Below are 27997 nucleotides of genomic sequence, written 5' to 3'. Positions count from 1 at the left end.
CATCATTACTAGACATGTAATCACATAGCTGCTCTGGTTTCTAAAGAGCCCTGTATCCAAATCACCAAGATCTTAAAAACATATATCAAGACTCTAGAAAAATGTCTGTCCTATTACTTTCAGTCTCACTGATTTTCTCTTTGTTATCAGTTAAATTCATTTTACAACAAAATTATGTAAATGTCAGAATGTCTTCCTGGATTTTAAAAGCATCATTTAATCTCCTGAGCTATGGTGAGGGTGTCAGACCTGAGACACCTATATTTTATTTTAATAAAATTTAATGTCAGTGAAACAGATTGGGCTGTCTCTACTTTTTAAATCTGCTAAGACCTATATTTTCCAAAGTCGGAACTAAAATTTTCACATGGTTCTTGCAATATTACGAAACAAAAAAGTTTTCACAGCAAAATTTGAGAGAAAGGTACACAATTCTCAACATAGTGGTAGCACACTTTCTATTTTCTCACTCCTGTTTTAAAGTCTAACGCCATTTGCTAGAGTAAGCTCACAAATATCGTTAACCACTTCATCACCAGTAAGGCCTCGAAACTCAGCCAACAAAACACTGATGCTGAGAAAACACCTCTAGGAAGCACCGTGTGTGGATATGTATGTTCTCAGCCTCTGGATCATTCATCCAGTAAACCTGTATTAGGAACCTAAGCTCCAAACCCTGTGTTAGGCACTGGGAGTTACAAAAACAAGAGAGACACAAGTTGGTGCTTATCGTCTAATAGGACCATATTGAGGCCACACGTAAAATAGTAGGTAAGAATACTAGTGGTGATTGATATTGGATGTTTTGTTAGTCAACACAGTAGCTCCTAGCTTACTACAGGGTTGCATCTTAAAAGCACATTTGTAGGGCTGTAATAACATCAATATCCAGGTATGATATTATACTGTAGTTTTGCAAATTATTACATTGGTGGAAACTGGGCAAAGTGTGTAAGGGATGTCTCTATTATTTCTTACATCTGCAGGTAAAGACACCATTATGTCAACAAAGAATACATGTTGAGCCTATAACTTAAGACACAAAAGCAACTTTTCATGGACTGCCACAAACAGCAGTTGGTTTCTAAGATCAGCCCACGGTATTTTTTATTTAACTTATAACCGTCTTAGTATTAAATACAAACCTAAATGGCACAGGTCTTCGTTCTATTTAGTAGGATGACAGCAGCAGTTTCCTATCTAGCCACCCTATTAATGTCTCCCAACTCATAATTTAATTGAAAATTTGGTTATATCATCTCTTAGATTAAAATCTCAGTGGTTTCCAAACCCTATATACAAAGCTTCTCAAGATGTGGCTCGTGCCTACCTTTCTAACCTTTAATGCCTGCCACCAGCCCAGAATATGATTTCTCTCTCGTTTCCAAACCTTGCACAGCTGTTTCCTCTACCTGGAATGTCTTCCCCACCACCCACCTGGCAAATGCCTGCTTGTTCTTTACTTTTTATGATTCCTGTCTTCTCTTCTCAAAGGCCCTCCCTCCCCATGTGCCTGCTCTTAGAGGCCCTTGTCCATGCTTTAGCAATGCACTAGTGGACTCATGTCTCACCCATTTGAAAACTCTGGAAGGCACATTAGCAGCCATATTTCCTTTTGTCTCCTCAACACCATCCACAGTACCTAGCATTTGGAAAGTACTCCAGTGTTTGTTGGAAGAATGGCACTGACGACCTTCAATGAGATTCTGTGAGTCCATGAGCCTAAATTGCAAGTGGTAGGCTATTTCTCTGACAGAAGTTAGTCAGAAAAAAAAAAAAAGAAGAAGAAGAAATATTGGTTTTATTTTATAAAAGAAGAGTTGGAAAGTAGTGTGTGGAACAATTACAAAAAAGGTTGCTTGGAAGGCTGTCATGCATATAATGTATAAAAAGGACAGTAAAGAAAACAAAGAACATCTTCTATACTACTCAGCTGAGAAATTATTCTCAAGTATAAGTTATAGCAAACCACAAAGGGAAGGTAAACCAAGGCAACGGTAGTCACATTGTTTCCTGACCTTCTAGCCAGCAGAGGTTGCTGCATATATATTAGTATAGATGTAACTGCAGGTATGGAAGAAATGAGATAGATTTAGATGTGTCAAGATAAAACCACCTATAAGCTACATCAAGTGGGAAAAAGCAGGCACTGAACAGTCAGTTCTCATTTGTATAAAAAAAGAGGAGGAATGGAAGATAAAAACGTATAAGCTTGAACAATCAAAAAATTTCTGCAATAATTGTAGTGAACCCCTAGAGGTAGTACAGAAGGCTCTGAGGTAAGAGGGAAATTTCACTGAATATTTCCTTTTAGCAATAATTTTTACTATGAGCATGTATCATGCTTTCATTTTTGAAAACCAGTAATAAAAAAAATAACCCTAGATGAGGACGCTTGAAACACTTGGCTTTTGTCACACTCAGAACCCGTCCGTGAGCTCAGAGACATCCAAGCCCCATGAAGAGGCCAAACGTACATGCTCAAGTCAGCAGCCTGCACTGACTGTGGCCTGAGAGCCATGTACCCAAGACCGAAATGACTGGCACTACCTCCGTCTGACTGCCACCACAGGGAAGGCCTTCGGTTGGAACTGCCCACTGAAGCCCAGTCAACACCCAGGACCATCCAAGGAAATAGTAGGTTGTTGTGTAAAGCCACAGGAAAAAAATATAAAACTAGATAGGATTTCTGTCTTAAAATGGCAGCTTGACCTCATGCATTGATTTCTATTCTGTCCTGGTAGCCCACTAAAATAACATTTAAAAAAAATTAAGGCAAAAACCCACAGAGCAAGAAAACAATAAGGAAAAAACCCACATAGCAAAGAGAACTGAAGAAATGTCATGGAAAACAGAGGAGAAATAGCTGCAGAATTTGGAAGCTGGAAAAGAGATTGCATAACTTTTAGCCGACCTAAGAAATCAGGGACAGCTAGTAGTATTTTCTAGAGAAAACTGAGCAGAAAAGGCTCTGTGGAAGGCAAGGGTGAGGCCTGGGCTTCTAAGCTAGTGTATTAAGTAAAAATCTGCTAATATCCCTGGCTGGGGTGGCTCAGTGTGTTGAGCACTAGCCTGTGAACCCAAAGGCTGCCAGTTCAATTCCTGGTCAGGGCACATGCCTGGGTCGCAGACTGGGGCCCCAGTTGAGGGCATGCGAGGGGCAACTGATTGGTGAATCTCTGGCACATTGATGTTTCTCTCCCCCTCTTTTTCCCTCCCTTCCCTTCTTTCTAAAACTAAAAATAAATTTGGAAAAAAAAATCTACTAATAATAAGAGGAGCTCTAGCTATAGCAGTCAATTGTGAGTAGAATAAATGTATTTTTACATTTACCTTCTAATCACATTTCATAGTAAACTATTGGAGGCCATGCTTACAACAAAATGAGGGTGTAAACCCAGAAATTGGAAGGCACAGGACAGAAGAAATGAGGAGGCCAAATCATGACGGCATGTGAGCAGTAGGCTACAAGCACCCAGTTCAAATAGGAACAGGACCACAGAGGTCTCGAGAGCAGAGGTGTCTAGGAAATAGAGGGAACTGATACCCTATCTGGTTTGTGTGCACATTTGAAAAAGCTACCAACAGACATGAGACAGACCCAGTAGAAAAATTAAGGACTGCTACACAAAAATTTACAAATGTGGAGAAAAGGTGAATCAGTTATTAAGTTCTAGAAAAACAAAATGTTGTAAAAGAACGAAAATTTAATCACACATGCTATATAGAAAGTGATATTTTAGGCACTTGTTCAATGATGCAAATCCAACTTTTAAAAAGTACACATCTAAATCAATTTCTAAAACATTTTTATATGATGGGGAAACTTTAAATCTATAATTCCAACTTTATCCTAAGTATCTTATTCTTAATCTAAAAATCATTTAAAAAAACATGTGGCATAGCATACTATAAACAATTATATATAAATATACATATTGTGAATATATAATAAATCATGTCAGGAAAACCAAGTACCCTAACTAATTCTATATGAAAACCCTATTACCTAGGAACAAATAAAGCAATATAAACATGAAAGTTTCTTTGTAAATTATACCTGGTTGTATCAATCTACATATTTGTAAAAGTTTCTTTACTACAATTTGCTAAGAAAATTTTCAGATATATGGGATGACTATTAAACACATATTTTTCAAAACCATCATTGCAGATAATTGCTATTTAAGACTTTAATAGAAAGGAATAGCTTTTTACATGGGAAAATAAAAAAAAACTGGATTAAAATATAACAAATATAGGATGTTATGAATTTAAATAACAAATAAAAATAAACATGTAAAATATATTAGCTACATTATCAATACAGAATATTTTCCTTAACTTACCTGCCAGATAGAGGGCAAATGATATGAATCTATGGTAGCGAATGAGGAACTGAAGTTGCTCTTCTCTTTGAACAAATGTAGCAAAATAATCAGCTACAGTCTCTCCATAGAAAAAGTAGTTTACACAAAGTAGAAAGTACCTATAATTTAAAAACAGTGAACTTTTTTATATTTGATGCTTTTTTCCCCTCAAATACCATAAAACTATACACTTTGATGATAATACAAAGATCAAAACCAAATTCAGAAGACAGGTTCAAGGTATATTCCACCAAATGCTTTTCACTTAATTTAAAAATTATCTGTCAACAACAGTTTACTGAATATGGTTCACACCTTTATTTAGCTCAAAATCTAATGCCAGAGACAGATAATTAAGAAACAATATAGAAAATATTTTCTCTCACTCTCTTTTTACTCACTCCTCTAATGCCTTTTTATAGTAGAGATCCTAAGCCAAATTCCCACCTGCCCTGCACATTTTGACATCTTTCTCCTCTCCTTAGTGCTCCAGATGGACTCCCTCCTCCAAGTTCTGGCTTATCTTTTCCCCCAGGGAAAGGTTGAACCCACAAGATTTTGCTAATGGGAGCACGTGTGAGCCATCAAAAAAGGCTGAGAAATACGGGCTTGGCGTTAGAGTTCCTCGGTGTGTATCCTTTGAAGGGCAGAGTCCTAGGTAGCCAGGAGAGCAGAAGAGGAAAGGGATGGCTTCCCTCTGATGTCATGGCTGGAATCAGATCCCACTGTTCTCAAAGGAAAGAGTAAGTATTTTTATTTGTATCAGCTGTGCTACCGTTTTTCTATTCTCCCACATTGGAAACTATCTCCGACTCCTCGGTAAGGGTATCCGGGCCTGCTCTAGCCCACCAAATACAACTTCTTGCCATCTATTCCCTAATAAATACCTTCTGCTCAGAAGGACCAGGAATGTCTCACCAAGTGGGGCACATGCCTCCTCAGTCCCACGCCTCGAGTGTGATGAATGCTGCTCCCCCAACCAGAACATTCCTCTATCAAAAACTTGCTTTTACTTCAAGTGACAGTGTCTCCCTCATCTTCTCCATGAAGCCTTCTACAGTCACTGGAGCCTATCCTGACCTACCCATTTTTTCCTACATTTACAATCAGTCCTGAATGGTTTCACACTTAATTATTCTCCAACTACTTAATCTACCTAACATTTCCCATATACTTTGCCACTCATAAATATCAGCTATTACCAAAAGTCAAGAAATGATTTTTGACTATTCTGAACCCTAAAGGTGATACATTTGCTTTAAAAAACACTGGCCCTCTGGCTGATACTAATCAAGGAACTATATTCAAAGGTAGGGCTAATTAGGTTAATCACGAACTGTCATATTATCATGTTTCCTTGTAAAGGTCTTGATAACTAAGGATTTTCGCTGAAAGTTTTGTAAAAGATATAAAACTTTAAATATTAAAGCCATTAGGTATTTTATTCTACTAATTTTTTACATGCATTTGTGCACACACAATATTTCATGGGTGGGTAATCAGCCAGCACTGCTTACAAGGGCGCCTCTGCACTGCCCCCATCAGAGCCCTCCTCTCCTCCACCTACCTTCATGTCGAATGTCATGGGGCCAAGGGCCTGGAGAGGAGAGCGAACCAGAGCAACAGAGGTGGGGTCATCACTCCTTCTACCGCTCCCCTCTCCCACCCTGGGCCTTCTAGGGCTGTGGAGAGGGTGGGCCAGATTGCAGGAGGAGGAAGTCCAAACATTCAGCCTGGATTTCCTCCACTTGAATAAACCACTGATCGTTCAAAAAATAAACAAAAACACTGCCTTGGCCAGTGGCACAGTAGCTTGGGTGCCATCCCGCAAACCTAAGAGTTGCTGGTTCGATTCCTAGTCAGGGCACGTGCCTAGGGTGTTGTTGGGGTTGTGTGAGAGGCAACCAATAGATGTTTCTCTCTCACATCGATGTTTCTCTCCCTCTCTCTATCCCTCCCTTGACCCCTCTCTAAAACCAGTAAGCATGTCCTAGGATGAGGATAAAAATAAAAACAATTATTTTTATATCTCATCTTTCATTCTTTGTAGAGATATCTAATTTTGTGTGTGGGTTTCATGTCAACAGAGGGAGGGAAGCAAAATATCACACAATTGTAACATTTTACAAAATTAATTTTTTGCTAAAATTTTAATTACAAAGGATATAAAATGTGTCCAATATAAGGGGATTTTTTTTTTTTACCAGACAGAAACGGTGTATATATTCAATATAAATTAGCTATCTCTATAAAAAGTGAAACACAACACAAAAATAGTTGTGTTGGAATGGAGAGTTGGTGATTTTCTGCTTTTCAAAATTCAGTTGCATTTTTAAATTTATCTTTCTCCAACATCAATCTATAAGGTCAACTACATGAACACTGTCTGGTCAGAATGCCACTCATAAACTTTAGGAAAGAGTCAGATTTCTTATCTGAAAGTTTTAAACTACTTACCAGCTTAGTGTTCTAAACCACGGTAGGTCATAAGAATGATAGACTCTGTAACCGATAGTGATAATTTCATGGAAGCACTTCACTTGAATGCCTAGAACCTGAAGACAAGAGAAAGCACTGACATGCATTCCGCAAAGCTTACATTTGTGCTTAATTGTTTAGTAGGTAGCTTGTTGTATGTATTTTAGCTTATCCACTTTTGATTATTCTAAATGTCCGTAGCAGAAATTCAATATTCAACGTCCTTAAACTCAAGTGATGCCCCACAGGGGTCAGCAATACAAGTTTTATTGAGAGATCCTTCCTGGGGCCAGACCTGTGGGGTGGTTTCAAGGTTGAGGGGTATCATCTGGTTGGTCACAGGTAACTAGGCTTTATCACTCATTACAACTTTGTTTCTTAAGGTTGTCCATCTCAAGATGGACAATCTTTTTGTCCATTTTGTTTCTTGAGTTACCCGAGGAAAATAATCATATGTGAAAGTTTGCTTGATTATATTCATGTTGAACCATACACCCTGGAATACTTGCCAAGGATAGAGGTACTCTCGGGAAAAATGGCTGACACACTTACCCAGTCATCCAGGGGCCTGGCATGGTCGTTTCACTCTCCCAGCTGTGCTGACTCTCCCATAGCCAGCCACACACATCTCTGATCACCAAGCATTGCTACCTTGGCAAATTATGAGCAGCTTTGTACATTTGCAGCCACTTTGGCCAATCAATCACGTTTATGCCATTCTGTTTGCACAGTTTTATATATACACACCTAATAAATCAGTTTATATATATGAGTCCCTTTTTTTGATGGTAGTAATCCTTCAAACTGCTGCATCCACCAATCCAGGTGAAGGCAGTCCTGAGGATGTAGCAGCATACACAACGCTTGGCTTAAATCAATTCCAAGACTCAGAATAAATGGTAAGTGGAAGACTTATTCTTGTGAACTAAGATTAAATCTTTGTGAATATAGTAGACTTACTCTTTTAAACTTCTAAGAGTGGGCCAAAGAGCTTTTTGAATAGTCCTGGAGCTAAGAATGGGTTTTATATTTTTTAAGAGTTAAAAACAAACAAACAAGCCCTGGATGGTGTGGCTCAGTGCATTGAGTGCTGGCCTGTGAACAAAAGGGTTGCCAGTTCGATTCCCAGTCAGGGCACATGCCTGGGTTGTGGGCCAGGTCCCCAGTAGGGGGTGCAGGAGAGGCAACCACACACCAATATTTCTCTCCCTTTCTTTCTCCCTCCCTTTCCCTCTCTCTAAAAATAAATAAATAAAGTCTTTTTAAAAATTAAAAAAAAATTTTAAACTAACCAAAAAATCAAAGATTATGTGACAAAGATGTATGTAGCTTTTTTTTTGTCTTTCTCATATATAGTTTCTTAAAGCCTAAAATATTACTCTCTGGTCCTTTACAAAGCAAGCTTACCAAACTCTGCCCAAGGACATACTTTGGGATTTCTTATATGATCTCCACAACTTAGTGTCCCCAAACCTACCGCTCAGAATATTTTCCCCCACTATACCTACTACATGTTCAATCACACACATAAAAAAGTAATTGTGTCCCAACAGCTACATGATAAGAAATTATTACACCAAACTAGTATAAATAGTTCTTTTAGGAAAAAGCCATAAATGTGTTATAAAGACAAGAGGAAATTTAGACGAGATCGGGTGCATTCAGGGTGGTACGGCCGTAGACAAGAGGAAATTTAAATACTGTCCTTCAAATAAACTTTGTACATACATTTTTAAATGTAAATCATTTAAATGTAAATCACATTTAAAATCATTTTTAAACAAAAATAATCACAGACAACTTGAGATGTTAAGATAAAATAGCAAAGCCAGGCTATTTATAGAACCAAGGACTATTAAAACATCAAACGCACTGATGGAATTTCTATGAATACATTTGCTCAAAAACCATTAGCTCTATTTATGGTATTTTACTGAGAGGAGAAAAAAGTATTTTTAATAGCACATACATATATTTATGATTGTCAATTATAGATTACAAGTAGAATTGATACAGAACTGCTAGAAAAACAGAAAACAGGACTCAAACACTAGAGTTACAATCCTTAAATATACGTATGTCTTCCAGGGCTGGGTGAATACACAGAAACTGATACTCCATGCCATCAATACTGGTAGCAGTGCATGTTGGTAGAACTCTGTTGGCCCAGTTAATGTGTTAAGAGGCTTAAAAACAACAATTATTATGTAGGTGCCTATTCTGCTAGTTACTGATGGTTCAGAGAACTAATATAGGATATCTATTCTCAGAGAGGCATTGTCTGTCAGGGAGGACACGTGCCTGTACAACTATACAGGCACATGGGTATAAATAAGCACAGGCAAACAAAAAACTGTGGAAGAGGGTAGGGATGGGCCCCAGTTGGGGCAAAGGGGGAGGATCAGAGTTCTGTTTGTAGGAGAGGATGAGGCGTGTGGTTTAGAGTTGCTGGCACACTAAGGTTGGGTAAGAAGCAGAGAGAGACAAACCTGGTCACAGATTCATAGGAAGTAGCACAAAAGAGTTTGGGCTGATTGTGAAAGGACATGATTAGACATGAGTGTATGGGAACCACGGAAGTGAAAGAACTGACTGGAGAGGCAAGACCCCAGCATCCAGAGGAATATGGACAAACATCTTACTGGAACAGTGGCAGTAGGGTGGAGTACAGGAATAAGAGACATTGAGGAGGTAGAACTAACAGGCTTTGGTGGTTGAGGAAATTGGGGACCTAAAGGAGAGAAAGGAACACAGAACAACACTAGGAAAGGCTTGGTAAGTAGATTTATGCAGAATGGCTGGGGTTGGAATAGAAGTTCAGGTCTGCATATGTTGAGTCTGAACAATGGTACCTGAAAGTTATCCAAATAAAAGTGCCTATTTTCAGCCCTGGCTGGTGTAGCTCAGTGGATTGAGCACTGGCCTCCGAACCAAAGGGTCACTGGTTCGAGTCCCAGTCAGGGCACATGCCTGGGTTGCAGGAAAGGCAACCACACATTGAAGTTTCTTTCCTTCTCTTTCTCCCTCCCTTCCCTTCTGTCTAAAAATAAAATAAATAAAATCTTTTTAAAAAGTGCCTATTGTCACTTTGGGAGGAATCTATTCAAAGAAAATTATACTGTATATGAAAAAGCTTTACATTCTAATATGTTTAGGACAGTGTTAGTCACAATAAAGAAACACCAGAACATAACCTGAATGTCTAAAAATAACACAATGGTTTAAATAACTTATATGAGGTCTCCCTTCCATTGAGTAGATTAATGTACTAAAGCTGATGGCTGTAAACACTGTAGAGTAACACAAAATATTTGATAAGACACATAGTTTACAAAGCAGGATACAAAATTTTAGTCATATTATGATTACAACCATGGTTTCTAAAACACAAAAGAAAGAAGGATTAAAAGAGGCATATTAAGTGGCAGTATTAATTGGGTTTTGGTGGTTAATGATTGGGCTGTGGTGATTTTTAAAAATGATCTACTTTCCAAAGTAAGTTTAATATAATTTTCTACTAGTACAATGGGGGAAATTTAAATATACTATTAAAAAATAATTTATATAATTTATATTAAAATAATTACTATAGGAATTTCCAAGAAGGTGTGGGGGAGGGACTCCTACAATATCTTCTCTATCTGCACATCTGCTTTAAATCAAAATATGCTTTAACAACTCCATCATTTAGAAAGTGTGATTCCAAGCTGTGAATGCAGCAATCAAAGTTCTGTAAATAGACGGCTGAAGGCAAAAAGCTCACTTGAAGGAACATGAGTATGAGTTCTATCTTAAAACAGTAGCTATCATTTCCTAGAGGTAAGTTTTTAATAAGATTGTCTTGAATTATTCATTTTTAAGTGCTGATACTACTAAGCAAATGCAAGCTAGATATAATGTATATGACTCAAAATATAAATGACCTAGTTAGGGATATGAATGTAAATAAGACTTTAAAACACAGAAAAGTTGTATTAACTGCGTACCCACAGCATATGTGTCTGTGTGTATATGCAACCACACTGCCTTAACATCACAAATACAGCACACGTATGTGCACAGGCATAGGTGTGTGCACACATGTGTGCATGCGTATGCAATAAACCTCAATCACAGCAATAACAGTTCAAATCCTTAATCTGCTTATATATTCCTTAATACTCACATTCTTCTCTGATTAAGTTAATATTCTTATATTCTTCTCTGATTAAGTTCAAAGAAATAGCTTGTAATAAAGTAGTATTTTCCTTTCATAGTAGAAAAAAATGAACAAAAAAAGCCCAAGTGCTTTAGGTATGCTTATGATTCTCTTTTGAAAAATCAGAATCCAAACATTCAGGGATGTCTTTAAAGGTGTTTTGAATTTTGTCATAAAAGAGTAGTTAAAAATTAGCCTCTATCTACAAATTCTGGCCCTAGTTACCACACCAGATAGTTTAGTTGGAAGACAATGTCACTCATTCACAGGGAGCCCACCAAATCAGTCTGAGTCAGGGTATCAAGGGTGTGGGTGTTTTGTGATGTCTTGATCGAAATTATCTTTTAAAGGAGAATCAAAATTCAAATAAGCCACAATATTTTCAATGGCTCCTCAATACTTTACAATTAAATCCTAAGTTTCTTCACATAGCATTGCAAGGTCCTCCAGAATCTGATGCCTAATTATTCTTCCAGGTTCAAAGGCCCTATGCTCTAGGAAAAGGGCATCATCTGCCTTTTCCTGACACACCTCGCTGTTAAGACCTTTGCTCACAGCAGGCACTCACTCCACCCTGACAGAGCCTCAAGGTCCATTCAAAGGTCCCTTCATACACAAAGCCTTATGAGCTGCCTGCCATCATCCAACCCCTTCTTCCCTGGGCTCCACCACTCAGTCACACAGCACTGAGGTATGCTTTGCACACACTCACTCTTTAAATGCCCACGTCTGGGCCAGTGGTAGTCATCTGGCACAGCCCTCAGTGGGTTCAGACTGAGAAGACTGGGAGCTGGGGCCCTTCTCTTCCGTCATGCCTGCACAGTGCTCACGCCACCTACCTGACTTTCAGTCTCAGCATCTTCTGCCCTCACATTAACTCAGCCCTATCCATTATTCACTTTTCTTTGTTTAAAAAAAAAAAAAACCACAACTCTTCAAGATGTCATCAAATTAAAAGAACACAAAGAAATTTCTCATTCATTTTTGTGAACTTGATATCCCCAAGGAAGTACAAAGTTAATGAGAGGACAAAAAGAAAAGTGAAAGGGCTCTAGGGTGCTTAGAAGAGCTACTTTAAGTGGTTTCAGGGTTTGATAGAATTTTTTTTCTAATCATGTCTATTTTCAGTTCAAAACATATTCTTTCATAGACAAAAAGGAAAACCATATCATACTGCCCACAGCTTAGTGCTCTGAATAGGACTGAGCATGGTGGGGGAGCGGGGAAGCCAGGTGAAATAGGTAAATAGACTTCCATGCGTGCAAGAGCAGCCAGCGAACAGGAAGGCGAGTACATAAGAGGAGGCTAAACTAATGGAGATGGGATGAGGAAAAAGAAATAATAAAGAAGGGATACACTCTGCTTATTCCTGAGAGCAGGCTCTCACTGCTCACCACTAAACACACTGAGCACCCAGTAATGAATCTATTGAACAGATGCATTTCTCCTTCCACTCGTAACACTTTGGGTTTCAGATGCTTCATGCTGCTTCAGATATCAAGGCTTTTACACACAGGAGTCCTCCGCTGTGACACTCCTTCCCCCAAGCTCCCTCTGTCACCATGCTGTCTGTCTTCAGACCACAGCGCACATGCTCAGCACATGTCTCTGAGAAGTCTCCCAGCTCACCCTTTGCTCTCACAGAATCCTATTTTTTAAAATTAAATACTCAAAGAAGTTTGTAATTATATGTCTGATCAATTGTTTATAATGCAGATAATGAGCTCCAGAACGGCACAGACAGCTGCGTTTTTCTCAGCACCACTGTACCACACCCCGGAACAAGCACAATGCCTGGCACATAGCAGGCATCCTAGAAGCAACTGCAAAATGAATGAATTAAAAGCTTGAAATACTTGTTTGGCTTTATGACTAGTTGGGCTTCCCATATACGACAAAATCCCCAACTGCCACAATAGCCTCTGTTTGCCTCTGTGGTTCATCCCTAGATGCCCTCCACCTGTACAACTGGCAGGTCCCCAAACAGACCATGTGCTCTCATTCCCCTGCTGCCTTGCCCAGGATGCCCCACCTTGGATGGCCTTCCCCTGTCCAGTCCCTCCTTGAGCACTTAGCTTTGGCATCATCTCTTCTGAAAGTCTTCCTTCATCTCTGTCTCAGGCTGTTTTAAGGCACTTTTTCTTGTGCTCTCCCAACAAGTTCTATCATGAGACTTACCTCATTTATTTACTATCCTATTGATTTGTATGGTTGGTTGTATGCCTCTGCCATTTGATTGAGTTCCTTGAAGTTAGGGACCTAGCTAATAGTCACATATGTTGAAGCCATGTAAGTGTTAATCTCATGCTTGGTACAATGTCTGGCAAAGAGACATCAACTCGATCTCTGCTGAATGAACACATTCAATGGACATTTTGCAAACAGTCAGAATTAGCCCAGTTCATTTCATGAACTAGAAGATGCTTAAAGGAACTAAATTTGCTGTTACCAAGTCTTAAACTACCTTCTTTTTCATGACATGCTCAAATTACTTCAACATCAATGCTGGAAAACAAAGCAAGAGATACTTAGGGAAATGTAAAACACTTACAAGAAGCATCAGCATAAAAGATCCCATATAGATGATCAGGAAAAACAATGAAATCATAGTTAGAGTAAGAATGCCACGAATCCACCAGTTTTTCCACCTGCAAAGAAATGTTTATAAAGTCAGCACTTAATGTGTTCTTACAGTATTTTTTTGTCTGTGGTTTCAGTATCAAGTTGCTAGACCTAAGGATTTTCCCAATTATACTTTAAGACCCTTACTTCACTTTATAAAACAAAACAAAACAAAACAACAAAACCCAACCAACAAAAAAGCATTTGTTCACTCACTGAGAGCTAAATTACATGTAAAAATTATGTTAGTCAAAGAAAACAAACCCTGATATTTGTTTGTTGTGAATGAGGATGACTCACGAGGCTAGGCAGAGAGGTGGTCAGTGTGGACACGTATCCTGCCACGCTCATTCGGAAGGGAAGAAAAAGCAGGGTACAAAAGCCCTCTACAAAGATGGCCAATCACTTGGGGTACCAGATGATTTTAAGGAGGTACAGACAGAGAGCATGACCTTCCGATGAGAAAAAGTGAAGAAAGGCTGATACAGAACTGAAACTGGAGAACAGAGCAATTTCTGTGAAATGAAGAAGGCACAAAGAGGTCAGCCCCAGAGGACAAGACCAGATTGAAAGTCACTTCCTTCTATTGCTCAGTGTGCTGCCTGCTTTCCTTGACTAGAGACAGCAGTAGAAAAGTTTTTTCTTCTTTTTTTATTGTTGTTCAAGTACAGTTGTCTCCATTTTCCCCTCACCACTCCCCCCTACCACAGCCATTCCCACCTCCTACCCTCAATTCTATCCCCCTTTGGCTTCGTCCATGCGTCCTGTATACATGTTCCTGACAACCCTTCCCCCTTTTCCCCCCATTGTCCCCTCCCACCTCCCCTGTGATCACTGTCAGTTCTTAATTTCAATGTCCCTGGTTATATTTTGCTTGCTTGTTTCTTTTGTTGATTAGGTTTATCCTTGGGTCCTTTATTGTTCCTTAGAGCAGAGCAACCCTGTTGGTACACCCAACTAGTTCCTGGCCAGCTGAGAACAGATCTTCCGCAATCCCTGGGCAGGGCCTGCGGTGCCCAGCTGCTTCCCCACTGGCCTCAAGAGCCTCTCATGTCAATCCCCAGTGTACCTTACAAATACTGTCACTCTTTACAAGGCCATGTCATGAAAAATGTCACCAGCAGCTGCTGCATGAAACATTTTAAATGATTCTAATAACACCTCTATATGGATGATGATTTCTCAATGTAAAATTGCTGCCCCTCTGCTTCTATTCATTCTGAATTCATTTTATATTACACTCACAATAAAGTTTTTTTCTTTAAGACTTTTCTGATTTCTATTAATTCTAATGATAGCATTTAAATTAGTTACAAGAGATCTGGATTCAACTTTTTTAATATAACATAAATGCACAATATTTAAGCAAGGCTTTTATTCTCCTTCCCATGAAATAAATATTTGCCAATTTCATCTGTTTATCAAATATCAACATAATCCAGATACTTTTTAGATATCCCTTTTATCATGTCATTTCTGCACTCAAGATCTAAAATGCCAACATTAAGTCTAAACTCTTTTATCTGGCTTCCAAGATTTTTCAAGAGGTGGTCAAATTACACTTACCCAACTTTATTTACCTCTATTGTTTAACGAACTATGTAGACTCATAAATTTGTCACAGACTGTAAGCTTTGGGGCTGAACTGAAATGAATGTAGAGTCAAAAATTCTCCAGCTGAAAGGTTCTATTTAGTTTTATAGATATAACCCTCTATGGATTAATGAATTGATTAGGAAACTGGGCTAGGTCACAGAGCTGATCAGAGGTAAATATAAATAAAGGACCATAAGCCAGTCCCCCTGATACTAATCCTGACCTGCCTGCACAAAATCCAGACATGTCTTAGCCCTTCTTTATTAACTGATCCTCAGACTCAGGATTATCGAGAACCTCTTCTAGTCAAAAGGACCTGCATGTTAGAAATCAGCCCCTAGGTAGGTGTTGCCAATGTCCATGTCTCCCTCTCTTAGATGCCTGGCTTTGACCTTCAGAGGATGGTAGCCACTGAGAACCAGAGATTTTAAACAGGGCACCTACTCTCTTCATATCACCCAAAAATTCCATAATAACTTAAAACGGGGATCCTAGAGGAACATATTGTGTCTGGTTGTCTTTTATGTGGATATTTCCCCTCTGAGAAAAATTCCCTTCCCCCAATAAGATCAAAGACTTCCTCCCCATATTTCTTTTAATATAACTGACTCCCCAAATTCCCCAAGAATACCTACTACAAAATTAAACACATACTTAAACATAACATATGTATCCACTGATATAGTAACCAAAAGTCATCTTTCAAGAGAGAAGCACTGAATTTAACAGAGCATAATATAAAAAAATAAAATAAAATCATTGTTACTAAAAACCAGAGTCTGATTCTGAATTCAAAATTCTCAATTTCCTTTACCACACTCCCATGATCACATGAGAGAAAGTCTCAATTCTGAGTCCAAGTCATCACCTCACAGACTGCCTCTAGAAAAAGGAACTTAGAATTAGTAGAGGAGAATTTCACATCTCCAGGACCTACCTGAGCCAGAAATGACACTTCCGGAAAGTATATAATTAAGCAATATCCTTAAAAATGATTATCAAAGTGGTAACACATATTGTTCAAATCAATCTGGATATGTACAATGACTTACTGTTACTACCACTATTAAGTTGTTTCTATTTCAAAAGTAATGACAAGTTAAAAACAAAACAAAACAAAACAAAAAACTAGTGCCAAAAGCATCATGAGGCATCAAGAACCTGGGCTGGCAAGCAGTTTACCTGAGCCAAGAACTGACACAGAGGCAAGCCTCAAAAATAAACAAGAACTCAGTGGGCCATCTGGCAAATAGAGGGAGATTTGAGAATGTCAATCCACCAGCCCTGGAGAAGGTGGACAGGAAGTCTGCAGGTTCCCAGAAAACAAGGAAGATGGCTTATGCAGTAGAAGAGCACCAGTAAGGCTATACCTGGATATTTCCTTGGTGTCTCAGCCTCAGAACTAGTATCATTTTGTAGCAGGTAATTCTTTGTTGTGAGGAGCTGTTCTGTGTATGCAGGGTGTTTAGCATCTTCCCTGGCCTCTACCCACTAGATGCTAGTAGTAACATCTCTCATCGTGACAACCAAAAATGGTCTCCAGACATTGCCAAGTGTCTACGGGGAGGTGGGGACAAAATCCAGGGCACTGCCCCTGGATGAAAACTTCTAAACTAGACTGTGCCTAAAGAGTTGCACTAAAGGAAGATGGAGGCATAGGTAGACACACTGTGCCTCCTCACACAACCAAAAGAAGGACAATAGCAAATTTAAAAACAAAAAACAACCAGAACTGATGGAAAATCTAACTGTATGGAAGTTCGAAAACCAAAGAGTTAAAGAAGAAACATTCATTCAGACAGGAAGGAGGGGCGGAGATGGGCACCTAGGTGGAGAGTACTCCCTAGTGGCAAGGTGGTGGCCCGAGGACTGGCAGTCCCACATTTGCGTGCAGATAAACCGAGAGGAACAACTAGGGAGTGAAACAGACCATATAACCCAGGGCTCTAGTGCAGGGTAATAAAGCCTCAAGGCCTCTGACTGAAAACACCTGTGGGGGTTGTGGTGGTAGTGGGAGAAACTCCCAGTCTCTCAGGAGAGTTCGTTGGAGAGACCCACAGGGTCGTAGAAGGTACACAAACCTACCCACCAGGAATCAGCACCAGAAGGGCCCAATTTGCTTGTGGGTAGAGGGGGAAGTGACTGAAAACCGGCAGAGAGCTGAGCAAGAGGCATTGTCCACTGTACATGGACCCCTCCTCCACATACAGTGCCACAACACAGCAATGTGGGTTACCCTGCCCTGGTGAACACCTAAGACTCTGCCCCTTAGTATGTAACAGGCATGCCAAGGGAAAAAAATGGCCCAAATGAAAGAACAGATCAAAGCTCCAGGAAAAATACAACTAACCAATGAAGAGACAGCCAACCTATCAGATGCACAGTTCAAAACACTGGTTATCAGGATGCTCCAGGAATTTACTGGGTACTTCAACAGCATAAAAAAGACCCAGGCAGCAAAGAAGTTTGCATTATGTGAAATAAAGAAAAATCTATAGAGAACCAACAGTGACGGGAAGGAAACCAGGACTCAAAGCAGTGGTTTGGAACAAAAGGGAAAAATAAACATCCAACCAGAACAGAATGAAGAAACAAAAATACAAAAAAGTGAAGAGAGACTTAGGAACCTCCAGGACATCTTTGAAGGTTCCAGCATCTGAATCATATGGCTGTCAGAAGGAGAAGAGGAAAAGCAAGAAATTGAAAACTTATTTGAACAAATAATGAAGGAGAACTTCCCCAATCTGGCAAAGGAAATAGACTTCCTGGAAATCCAGGAAGCCCAGAGAGTCCCAAAGAAGTTGGACCCAAGGAGGAACACACCAAGGCACATCATAATTACATTAGCCAAGATTAAACATAGGGAGAGAATCTTAAAAGCAGCAAGAGAAAAGGAGACAGTTACCTACAAAGGAGTTCCCATAAGACTATCAGCTGATTTCTCTAAAGAAACCTTACAGATAAGAAGGGGCTGGAAGGAAGTACTCAAAGTCATGAAAGGCAAGGACCTACATCCAGGATTATTCTATCCAGCAAAGCTTTCATTTATAATAGAAGGGCAGATAAAGTGCTTCCCAGATAAGGTCAAGTTAAAGGAGTACATCATCGCCAAGCCCTTATTATATGAAATATTAAAGGGACTTATCTAAGAAAAAGAAGATAAAAAATATGAACACTAAAATGACAACAAACTCACAGTTATTAACAACCAAACCTAAAACCAAAACCAAAAACAAAAACAAACTAAGCAAACCACTAGAACAGGAACAGAATCACAGAAATGGAGATCACATGGAGGGTTATCAGTGGGGGAGTGGGAGGGGTAGAGGCGGGAAAAGGTACAGAGAACAAGTAGCATAAATGGTAGGTAGAAAATAGACAGGGGGAGGTTAAGAATAGTATAGGAAATGTAGAAGCCAAAGAACTTATATGTATAACCCATGGACATGAACTAAAGGGGGGGAATGCAAATGGGAGGGGGTGTACAGGGCAGAGGGAATAAAGGGGGGGGAAATGGGACAACTGTAATAGTGTAATCAATACAATATATATTTTTTAAAAAAGAGTTGCACTAAAGGATAAAGCCAGACTTAAATGGCTAATGAATATCCATACACACAGGTCAAGAGACAGATTGGGAAAACTTGATAAGTGACTGAAGACCTTTCAGGCAGGCCCCTTCCAATTTCCACAACTTAAGATTTTTTGACATTATATATTAAAACCTCAAAAGTGAGCTTAAATCTTCAACAAGAATTTCACTTTTAAGATTTTACCCTAAGGAAATAATTATAGATGCTAAATAAAAGCCATCTATAAAGAAAAATGTTTCATGCAGAGTTGTTTTTGATCATGAGAATTTAGAAATCAGCTAAATACCCAGCAATAGCTGGTTAGTTGAGTAAATTGAACTACAGTTATACAAAGGAAGATATCATGCAGACATTCAAAGTATTAAAATATATTTAAAGATATTTATTCCTAATATGACAGAATGATAATGAAAATAGAAAGGCAGGGAACAGTACAATGATGTTTTACACCATACACACACACACACACACACACACACAATACATACAAGAAAAAAAGTTTCAGAGTGAACACAATATTTTAAATATAAATGTCTTGGTGAGAGGATTATAGGGTTTTTTTCCTACAATTTATGAACATTTCTTATGTAATTAGTACTTTTAATCTTATGCATCTACAACTCCTACATCACTGCAAGGCAGATATTTTGAGGTAATAAAGAGCTTAAAATGAATAAGATATACATTTTGAACCATTCATGTAGTCTTTATAGTGAATTTTCTTGAGAAGATTGAAAGTGGTCATATATCATCTATTGTTAATTTTTTAAAACAAATTCTTTTATAAACAGAGTACAATGCCTAGGTTCAGAATGTGGTTCTATTGCTTAATAGCTACATGCCCTTGATATATAATTTTTCTGTGCCTCACTTTTTTCATTTTAAAAATATGAATATAACTGTATCTTTGTTACACTGTCGCTCTGAGAATAAGTTAGTCTGTACATGCACAGGGCCTGAAGCAGTGCACAGCACAGAGCATATGCTCCATAAATATCAGTTGCTATTATTTGCTATTGCTACTTTACATGGGGAAAGGAGGGCTTCAGAAACAGCCTAATTGCCCATAAGTGGATGAGTGGATTTAAAAACGGTAATACATTTACCCAGTGGAATACTATGCAACAGAAAAAAGGAATTCCTACCATTTGTGACAGCATGGATGGAACTGGAGACTATTATGCTAAGTGAAATAGGCCAGTTGGTAAAAGACAAATACCACATGATCTCACTTATAAGAGAAATCTAATGAGCAAATATAGCCAAAGGCATAGAATCATGTAATAAATAGACTGACAGTGATAAGAGGGGAGGAAGGAGATAGGGACTGTTTGAATGTAGGAGAAGGGATTAATCAAAAAACTTATATGAAGAAACCATGGAGATGGACAACAGTGTAGGGGTGGCCTACAGAAGTTGGGGGTGGGCTGTGCAGGGTGGGTGAAGGGAGAAAAATTGGAACAATTGTAACAGCATAAATAATAAAACATTATCAAAAACATAATTGTATAAAAAAAGGAATTATTATTAAGGAAACATAGGAATCCAGCATCATTCTAATATAAATAAATATAAGAAATTTTCACATCTGAGATAGACCTGATAAGATTTTAATGCAAAGATACAGTTGTCAATTAGGTCATGAAAACAACTGGGATCAAGACTATTAAAATAATCATGCTTTTAATAATGGACACAAAATATGTTCTGTTGATTAAAAAACTCAAAATTTTGCATTAAAGCAATGAATTCTAATATGGTTATCTCCTAGATATTAAAAATAGAAAAACTCATATTACATTCAGTAGATATGACTAAACCATTCTTTTTATTTGACTCAAGGGTAGTAAACCAATTTAGTAAGTTACATCCAACATATTTTGTTCAAAAATAGAATAATATCAATAGAAAAGAAATTAATGGATATCCCATAAGAATGGCAAGAATTGCTTCATAACATTTTTGCGGCAATTACCGTATTTTTCAGACTATAAGACACACCGGACCATAAGACGCACTTAGGTTTTAGAGGAGGAAAACAGGGGAAAAAATCTCACTCCACCGCTTCCCCCGTGAGCCAGGTAAGCTACATTTGGACTATAAGACGCACCCCCATTTTCCTCCCAAATTGGGGGGTGCGTCTTATAGTCCGAAAAATATGGTAATACATACATTTGTGGACTTCCAGTCAAGATGGTGGCATAGATAAACTCAGCTGGCCTCCTCACACAAACACATCAAAATTACAAGTAAAGTAAGAACAACCATCACTCAGAACCATCAGAAATTGAGGCGAATGGAAGTCCAACTATGGAACTAAAGAAACCATATCCATCTAGACTGGTAGGAGGGGTGAAGAGGCAGAACAAGCTGGTCCCACACTCATGTGTGGTGGATAAAAATCTGGGAGGGATATCTCGGGAACCAGGAGTACCAGCCACACACAAGGTCTCCTAGCCCTGGGTTCCACTGCCAGGAAGATAAAACCCTGTAACTTCTGGCCGCAAAACACCAGTAGTGATTGAATCAGTGGAAGAAACTTCTGGGATCCCAAGAAGCTCCTCTTAAAGAATGCACACACAGACTTACTCAGATTCACTCCCTCTGACCTCCAGCACCAGGGAAGCAGCTTAAAAGGTACCAGAAGCATACAAGGAGGAACTAAAGTGTCTGGCTTAAAGGAGAGACCTGGGGGACAGCTTTCTCCCTAACAGAATGGTGGGCAGATGCCAATGCTCCTTTTCTGAGCCCTCCCCCAACAGAGCCACAGAGCCAGCAGGCAGGTGCCATATCTGAGACTCCATCAACCTGGCTAACACTGTTTTGCCCTGCCCTGGAGATGCCCTGATATTCTATCCCATCCAAGTTATGTGCCCACCAAAGCTGTTAATAGTGGCTATTCCATATGCATGGCTGGTTTTGGCTTATGCTTCACAACTTCCTAAAACCCCTCAAACAAGCAACAGCCGGTCTCAGTGAGCACTCAGTGCCCATATCCCTTGCTAAGTGACCCTAGGCCTGACACTAGCAGCAGCCAACCTACGCTCACATCTTGGATTCAGCTGGGAACCTCCAAGCCCAGCACAAGTAGCAGCTAGCTGCAGATTGTTTTACAGCTCACGCAGGGTAGCCCTGAGCAGAGAGAGGTGGCGGCCGACCTTGGCCTGCACCATCCAAAAAACCCCAGATCCTCTGAATCAGTGGACAGCTACAGACCACATCAGACCACCACCACCCTGCCCCCACACAGCTGATTGGCCACAGAGGTTGGGAGTCAATGGTCACAGACAGTCACTGCAGTTGACTGGCCTGGGTAAGTCCCTCCCACTGACCTGCCAACAGTAATCAAGCCTCAACTACAAAAGAAGGGTATACTCAGCCCACTTGGGTGAGAGGGGAGCTGTGCCACTGGACCCTACAGGGCACCTACTACATTAAGCCACCAAGACAGGGAGTCATAGAAGCTCTACCTAATACATAGAAACAAACACAGGGAGGCTGCCAAAATGAGGAGACAAAGAAACATGGTCCAAAGGAAATAACAGATCAAAACTCCAGAAAAAGAGCTAAATAAAATGGAGATAAGTGATCTATCTATCAAATCACTGGTTATTGGGATGCTAAAGGAACTTAGTGAGGACCTCAACGGCATAAAATAGATTAAGTCAGAAATGAAAGATACACTAATAAATAAAGAACAATTTACAGGGAATCAACAGGAGAGTGGATGAAGCCGTGAGTCAAATCAATGATTTGGAACATAACAAAGCAAAAAACAGCCAATTAGAACAAAAGAAGAAAAAAGAATCCAAAAAAATGAGGATAGTATAAGTAGTCTCTAGGACAACTTCAAGTGTTCCAACATTTGCATCGTAGGGGTGCCAGAAGGAAAAGGGAATGAGCAAGAAATTGGACATCTATTTGAAAAAATAATGAAAGAAAACTTCCCTAATTGGTGAAGGAAATAGACTTGTCAGTCCAGGAAGCACAGAGTCCCAAACAAGATGGATGCAAACAGGCCCACTCCAAGACACACCATAATTAAAATGCCAGAGGTTAAAGATAAAGAGACAATCCTAAAAGAAGCGAGAGAAAAGCAGTTAGTTACCCACAAGGGCATCCCCATAAGACTGTCAGATGATTTCTCAAAATAAACTTTGCAGGCTAGGATGGATTGGCAAGAAATATTCAAAGTCATGGAGAGCAGGCACCTACAGCCAAGATTGCTCTACCCAGTAAAGCTATCATGTAGAATCAAAGGGTAGATAAAGTGCTTACAAGACAAGAAAAAACTAAAGGAGTTCATCATCACCAAACTATTATTATGTGAAATGTTAAAGTGACTAGTTAAGAAAAAGAAGATCAAAACTATGAATGATAAAATGGCAATAAATATATATCTATCAACAATTGAATCTAAAAAAACACACTAAGCAAACAAGAAGAACAGAGAGAGAATCATGGATATGGAGAACATTTTGATGGTTGCCAGATGGGAGGAGGGAAGGGGAGAATGGATGAAGAAGTGAGGGGATTAAGAAGTACAAATAGATAGTTACAGAAAAGCCATGGGATATAAAGTACAGTATAGGAAATGGAGTAGCCAAAAAACCTATGCATGACCCATGGACATGAACAATGGTGTGGGGATTGCCTGAGGGTGTGGGGAGTGCTGGGTGGAGGGGGGTAAAGGAGGAAAAATTGGGACAACTGTAATAGCATAATCAATAAAATATAATTAAAAACAATAAAATATACATTCATGCACCTCTTGGGAAATGGTGTAAAATATATCTTTTACTGCACGGCACCATCAAAAAAGATGGAAAAACTGTTCCATACCAATATTTAAGATTTCATATTAATTTAAATAGAAGCTTACATTTATATTGCTTTTATAAATGTTATAGTTTACATTATTAAAGCATACAATGAAGGGCAATATAAAAAACTAGGTACAATTTTTTGGTGATTTCACATTTTAAAATATAGGACAAATATAAAATGGTAAAGGGTTGTGGAGTTTTGGACAATAATTTTAAACTCAGTTAAAAGAAAAAAAAAGACCTATTTCTGTCTGGCATTTTAAAAAACAGGGAACAGAGGATACAGAATGTTCCAACACTAGGAAAGGAAATCTGTTTTGGTAAACAGATCACTGGCTTCGGAAATCAGACATACTGGAACAAGAATCCCAGGCCCCCTTCTTACTAGCTCTGTAACCTTCACCCAGTTAACCTCTCTGATTTGGTTTTCTCATACTTCACAAAATTTTAAGGATTAAATAAAAGGATTCACATTAAGCATCTAATACCATGTGTGTCTAACATACAATGAAAAAGTATAAGCCTTCTCTCTCAGAGCTCCAAAACTTGGAACTAGTGAAACTTATTACATGGACCCAGATAACATCACACCTTCTCTTGTGCCCCCATGCATCTTCATGCAATCATACCTTGAAGATAAACCAGACAGAGCTTTCTTGAGGATCTCAGGGGTTCTATCTGAGGATGGTGGAATTTCTGGAATATCAGAATCTGTTCTGGAATCCAAATCTCCATATCTGTCATCAATATCTGTTTCCTAAAATTAAAGAGAAAGGAAGATCACTTTGTAAAATAGAAAAAAGCACATACTTCCCAATGCATTTATTTATTGCTGTGTGTGAAATCTCAGTTACATAACTTGAAACAAAGAAACAACTCTTAGCTTACCTTGACTGTCCAAGCTCTGTTGTACTTCCTTATTAGGAAAGTTTGATTATCTTTGCTAAAATCTATCAATATAACGAATTCATTTTAGAAGAGATACAAAAAGAAATTCCTATATTGTCTAAATCATAAATTTACCACAAGAATCAAATATTTATTTTTTTGCTACTTAACTGGGAGAACATGGTGTTAATTCCATGTAGATTCTGATTAGCTATGCACAGTCCCTCTTTTTATTTGATTACCATTAAACATCAACAAGAGTAATATATTACACTGGCACAGCATTTTATATAAATAAAGTACATATAAGTCAGTTCTGAAGTTGTTCACTATGCTGTCATGTAACAGTCTCCACTCCTATGTCCTCCCCTCCCTAACCCACCACCCAAGCAACCTTCAGTAAAAAGTGCTACACATACATGTATTGGATTGGCCAAAACGTTCGTTTAGTTTTTTTCCATAAGATGGCTCTAGTAGTGCTTAGTTGTCTTAAACGTCATTGGAAACAATTTTGTTAGATTGTAATGTGACAGCTGTCATATCAGCATGCATTAACAAAAACCTATCAAAATTGGTGAATTTTTGTGTAGCTATTTTAATATTAAAGATGGAAGAAAATATGCAACATTTTTGGCATAGTATGCTTTATTATTTCAAGAAAGGTAAAAATGCAACTGAAATGCAAAAAAAGAAGATTTGTGTATGGAGAAGGTGCTGTGACTGATTAAAGGTGTTAAAAGTGGTTTATGAAGTTTCCTGGTACTATTGACATTTTGGCCAAATAATTCTGTGCTATGGGACTGTATTATGCATTGGAAGATGTTTAGCAGCACCCCTGGCCTCTACCCACTAGAAGTCAATAGCAGGAGATGGCTGACCTACTCAAAATATACAAATCAATAAAGTAATTGGTGAAAATGAAAAAGATATCTTTCATTTTACAGAAAAGACTAAACAGACTGGCCAACTCGATATTTTGGGAAAGTGGTTTACAGAGGGGAAATTTGGGGCAAGAGCACTCAACTGGAGGAGAGGAATGAGAATGTTCAGAGGAGGTGAGTACAGGCAGAGCATTGAGCAGAACATTGGGCTGGGAGTGACCCTAGAAATGAAAGTGCTTAGGAACTCAGAATGTTCAGGAATCTCAAACCAAACAGTCCATTTGAGCACCAAAGTATCGGCAGATTTCACCACCCCCTTTGACTGTTTCTTTATTCATAAAATGGGAGTTTCAATATCAATATGTAATATCCATATAATGCCAAGGACTTAGTGAAGTCAAAGGAGAGAGCTATTACGGCACTGAAGCAAGTCTTCTAATTCCTCATTAAGTGGCTTACCAAATAAAACTTGAGCCTTGAGGGAATATTTTCAGTTTTCATAAAGCAATAATAAACTTTTGTTTACTAACTGTAACTTTCTAACTCTACAATTATGAATTTAAATGACATTATACCAAAAAATGACAAATGAAACAGACATGTCTAATGACACTATGACATTGAGAGTCAGTTGGCCCCAAAACAGCTTAAACAGAAAGAGATGTTGGCTTTATAAAGCACCAAACAAAACATACCCTGAGAATGCTGGGGCACCCACTGTCAGTGTGACAGGCCGCCAGGTCTTTGACATCTAGAACAATGAGCATATCGCTTTTTTTTCCTTTTCCCTACTACTCTTTTTTGCCTTCTCAATAACCAAGAGTGCCACCTCTACTCTGCCCAGCAGAGTAACAACGGGCTTAACCCTAAAAAAGCTCAGCCTTTGGTTTTCTCATAAAATAAAAGCATTGGACCAGAATTCAAATTGTGCTCCTCAAAATGCTCAAGCTTTCGGCAAGCCTCTTCAAAGTCCACTTGGCAATAATGGTGATGTATAAAGACCCTTCTCTCCACACCCTCAAGAAGGCTGTCCTGCTTTTATTGTTATTACTCAGGCCTCTGGCTTCTATTTTATACTCCTGGAAAAACAAAATGAAAAACTTCAGATTTAACTAGCCTTCTTCATTGTATGCTAATAACTACAGAATAAAGGGTAATTCTTAAAAAGTGGCATTTTAGAGCAATTTTACACAACTGCTGGAATTAGAAGCAGAAACTTGTGTTCCTGCATTTCTCATATGGGTCCTGTTACATACGAAGATGCCAGATCTGACAAGTAGATGGGAGTTTGCCTGGAGATAACGGAAAGGAAGCAGTACTTTAATGAGCAAGTAGAGCCATGCAGCATTGGGCATGCTCAATGAAGGTACTTAAAATGTTTAAGAAAACCAAATGAGGAGCTTCTTCTCCAGCCCATAATTTAAATATAATAATCCCCTACTTTCCATTGTAAGCCCACGTTCTCCCACCACCCGCCGGGTGTTAAGTACCCTCATAGCTTACTTCCCATCTCTCTATACACGCATGACTCCCCATAAACCTGGGTCTCTAGCTCCCAACACACCAGATCTCCAGGTGGATTTTCCACGAGCATTACCTGAAACTCACATATGAAAACTGACCTCTCTTTTTCTACACCAAACTTGCTGACCCTTCTGTATTTCCTACTCAGGTGAAGACAGTACCACCAAAACAGTTAACCAATTAACTCAGGTCAAAAAACTAGCTATCAACTTAACACTTCATCTGCTTCCACCAAAACACATCCACTTAGCACCAGCTGTCATTCATCTTTCCCTCATGTCCATCCTCACCCACAGCTTCTACCTTTCCTAAGCACCATCCTCTCTCTGGTACTTCAGTACCTCATCCTCCTGCCCTTTCCTTTATTTTCAACATAAAAGGAATCTTTCTAAATTGCAAATCTAACATTAACACTCCCCAGCCTAAAGCCAGAGGACAGAGTCAAACTACTCAACACTGCTTTTACCATTGTTCATGATGAGACCTTGCTCTTCCGGCCCCTGTTTTCACACCACACCATTCTTGCTCTTGCGTCCAGATGTTTGCTCTCTATAAAACACACACTGTACATTTTCTCTGTTGCTCACAGTCTAGTTCCAATCCTCCTCTCCTCAAACCTTGCTAAAACCTGGCTACTGCCCACTCATCCTCAGACCCTGGTTTCAAGGTCACTTCCTTTACAAATGTCTTTCCTGAACCCCATCTCCAGGTTAGCTGCTCTTCCAATGTGTTTCAACAATTTCCCTAATTTTTACCTATTAGTATATATTAAAGGTATCTGTTTGCTTTATTGCTATCTGTACTTTCCAGTAGTCCACAAGTGGACTTTCCAGATAGCTCATACAGTGGACTACTACTCGGCAAAAAAGATGAGTGAACTTAATGCAGACAACAATATGAATAAAGGTCAAAATAGTTATGCTGAGCAAAAAGACAGAAAAAGTGTACATATAGTATAGATATATCCATGTGCATGTGCATATGCATACATGTATGCATCGTATTCCATTTACATAAAATT

The 27997-nt window shown here is 38.9% G+C and overlaps 1 protein-coding gene across 1 annotated transcript in view; it reads right to left on the bottom strand.

Annotated features, from left to right (window-relative positions):
- The window catches only part of CDS1 (CDP-diacylglycerol synthase 1), a 67935-nt gene that overhangs the window by 29619 nt on the left and 10319 nt on the right, over window positions 1–27997 (bottom strand). The window contains exons 2-5 of the mRNA XM_053922946.2: window positions 24313–24440; window positions 13598–13694; window positions 6828–6925; window positions 4350–4489 (exon numbers count right to left, since the gene is read on the bottom strand). Of these exons, the coding sequence (XP_053778921.1) occupies window positions 4350–4489; window positions 6828–6925; window positions 13598–13694; window positions 24313–24440 (463 nt within the window). The remainder of the gene's footprint in view (window positions 1–4349; window positions 4490–6827; window positions 6926–13597; window positions 13695–24312; window positions 24441–27997) is intronic.

Source organism: Desmodus rotundus, chromosome 4 (genome assembly GCF_022682495.2).
Source record: "Desmodus rotundus isolate HL8 chromosome 4, HLdesRot8A.1, whole genome shotgun sequence".
Classification (NCBI taxonomy): domain Eukaryota; kingdom Metazoa; phylum Chordata; class Mammalia; order Chiroptera; family Phyllostomidae; genus Desmodus; species Desmodus rotundus.
This window is presented reverse-complemented; position numbering and strand designations above follow the sequence as displayed.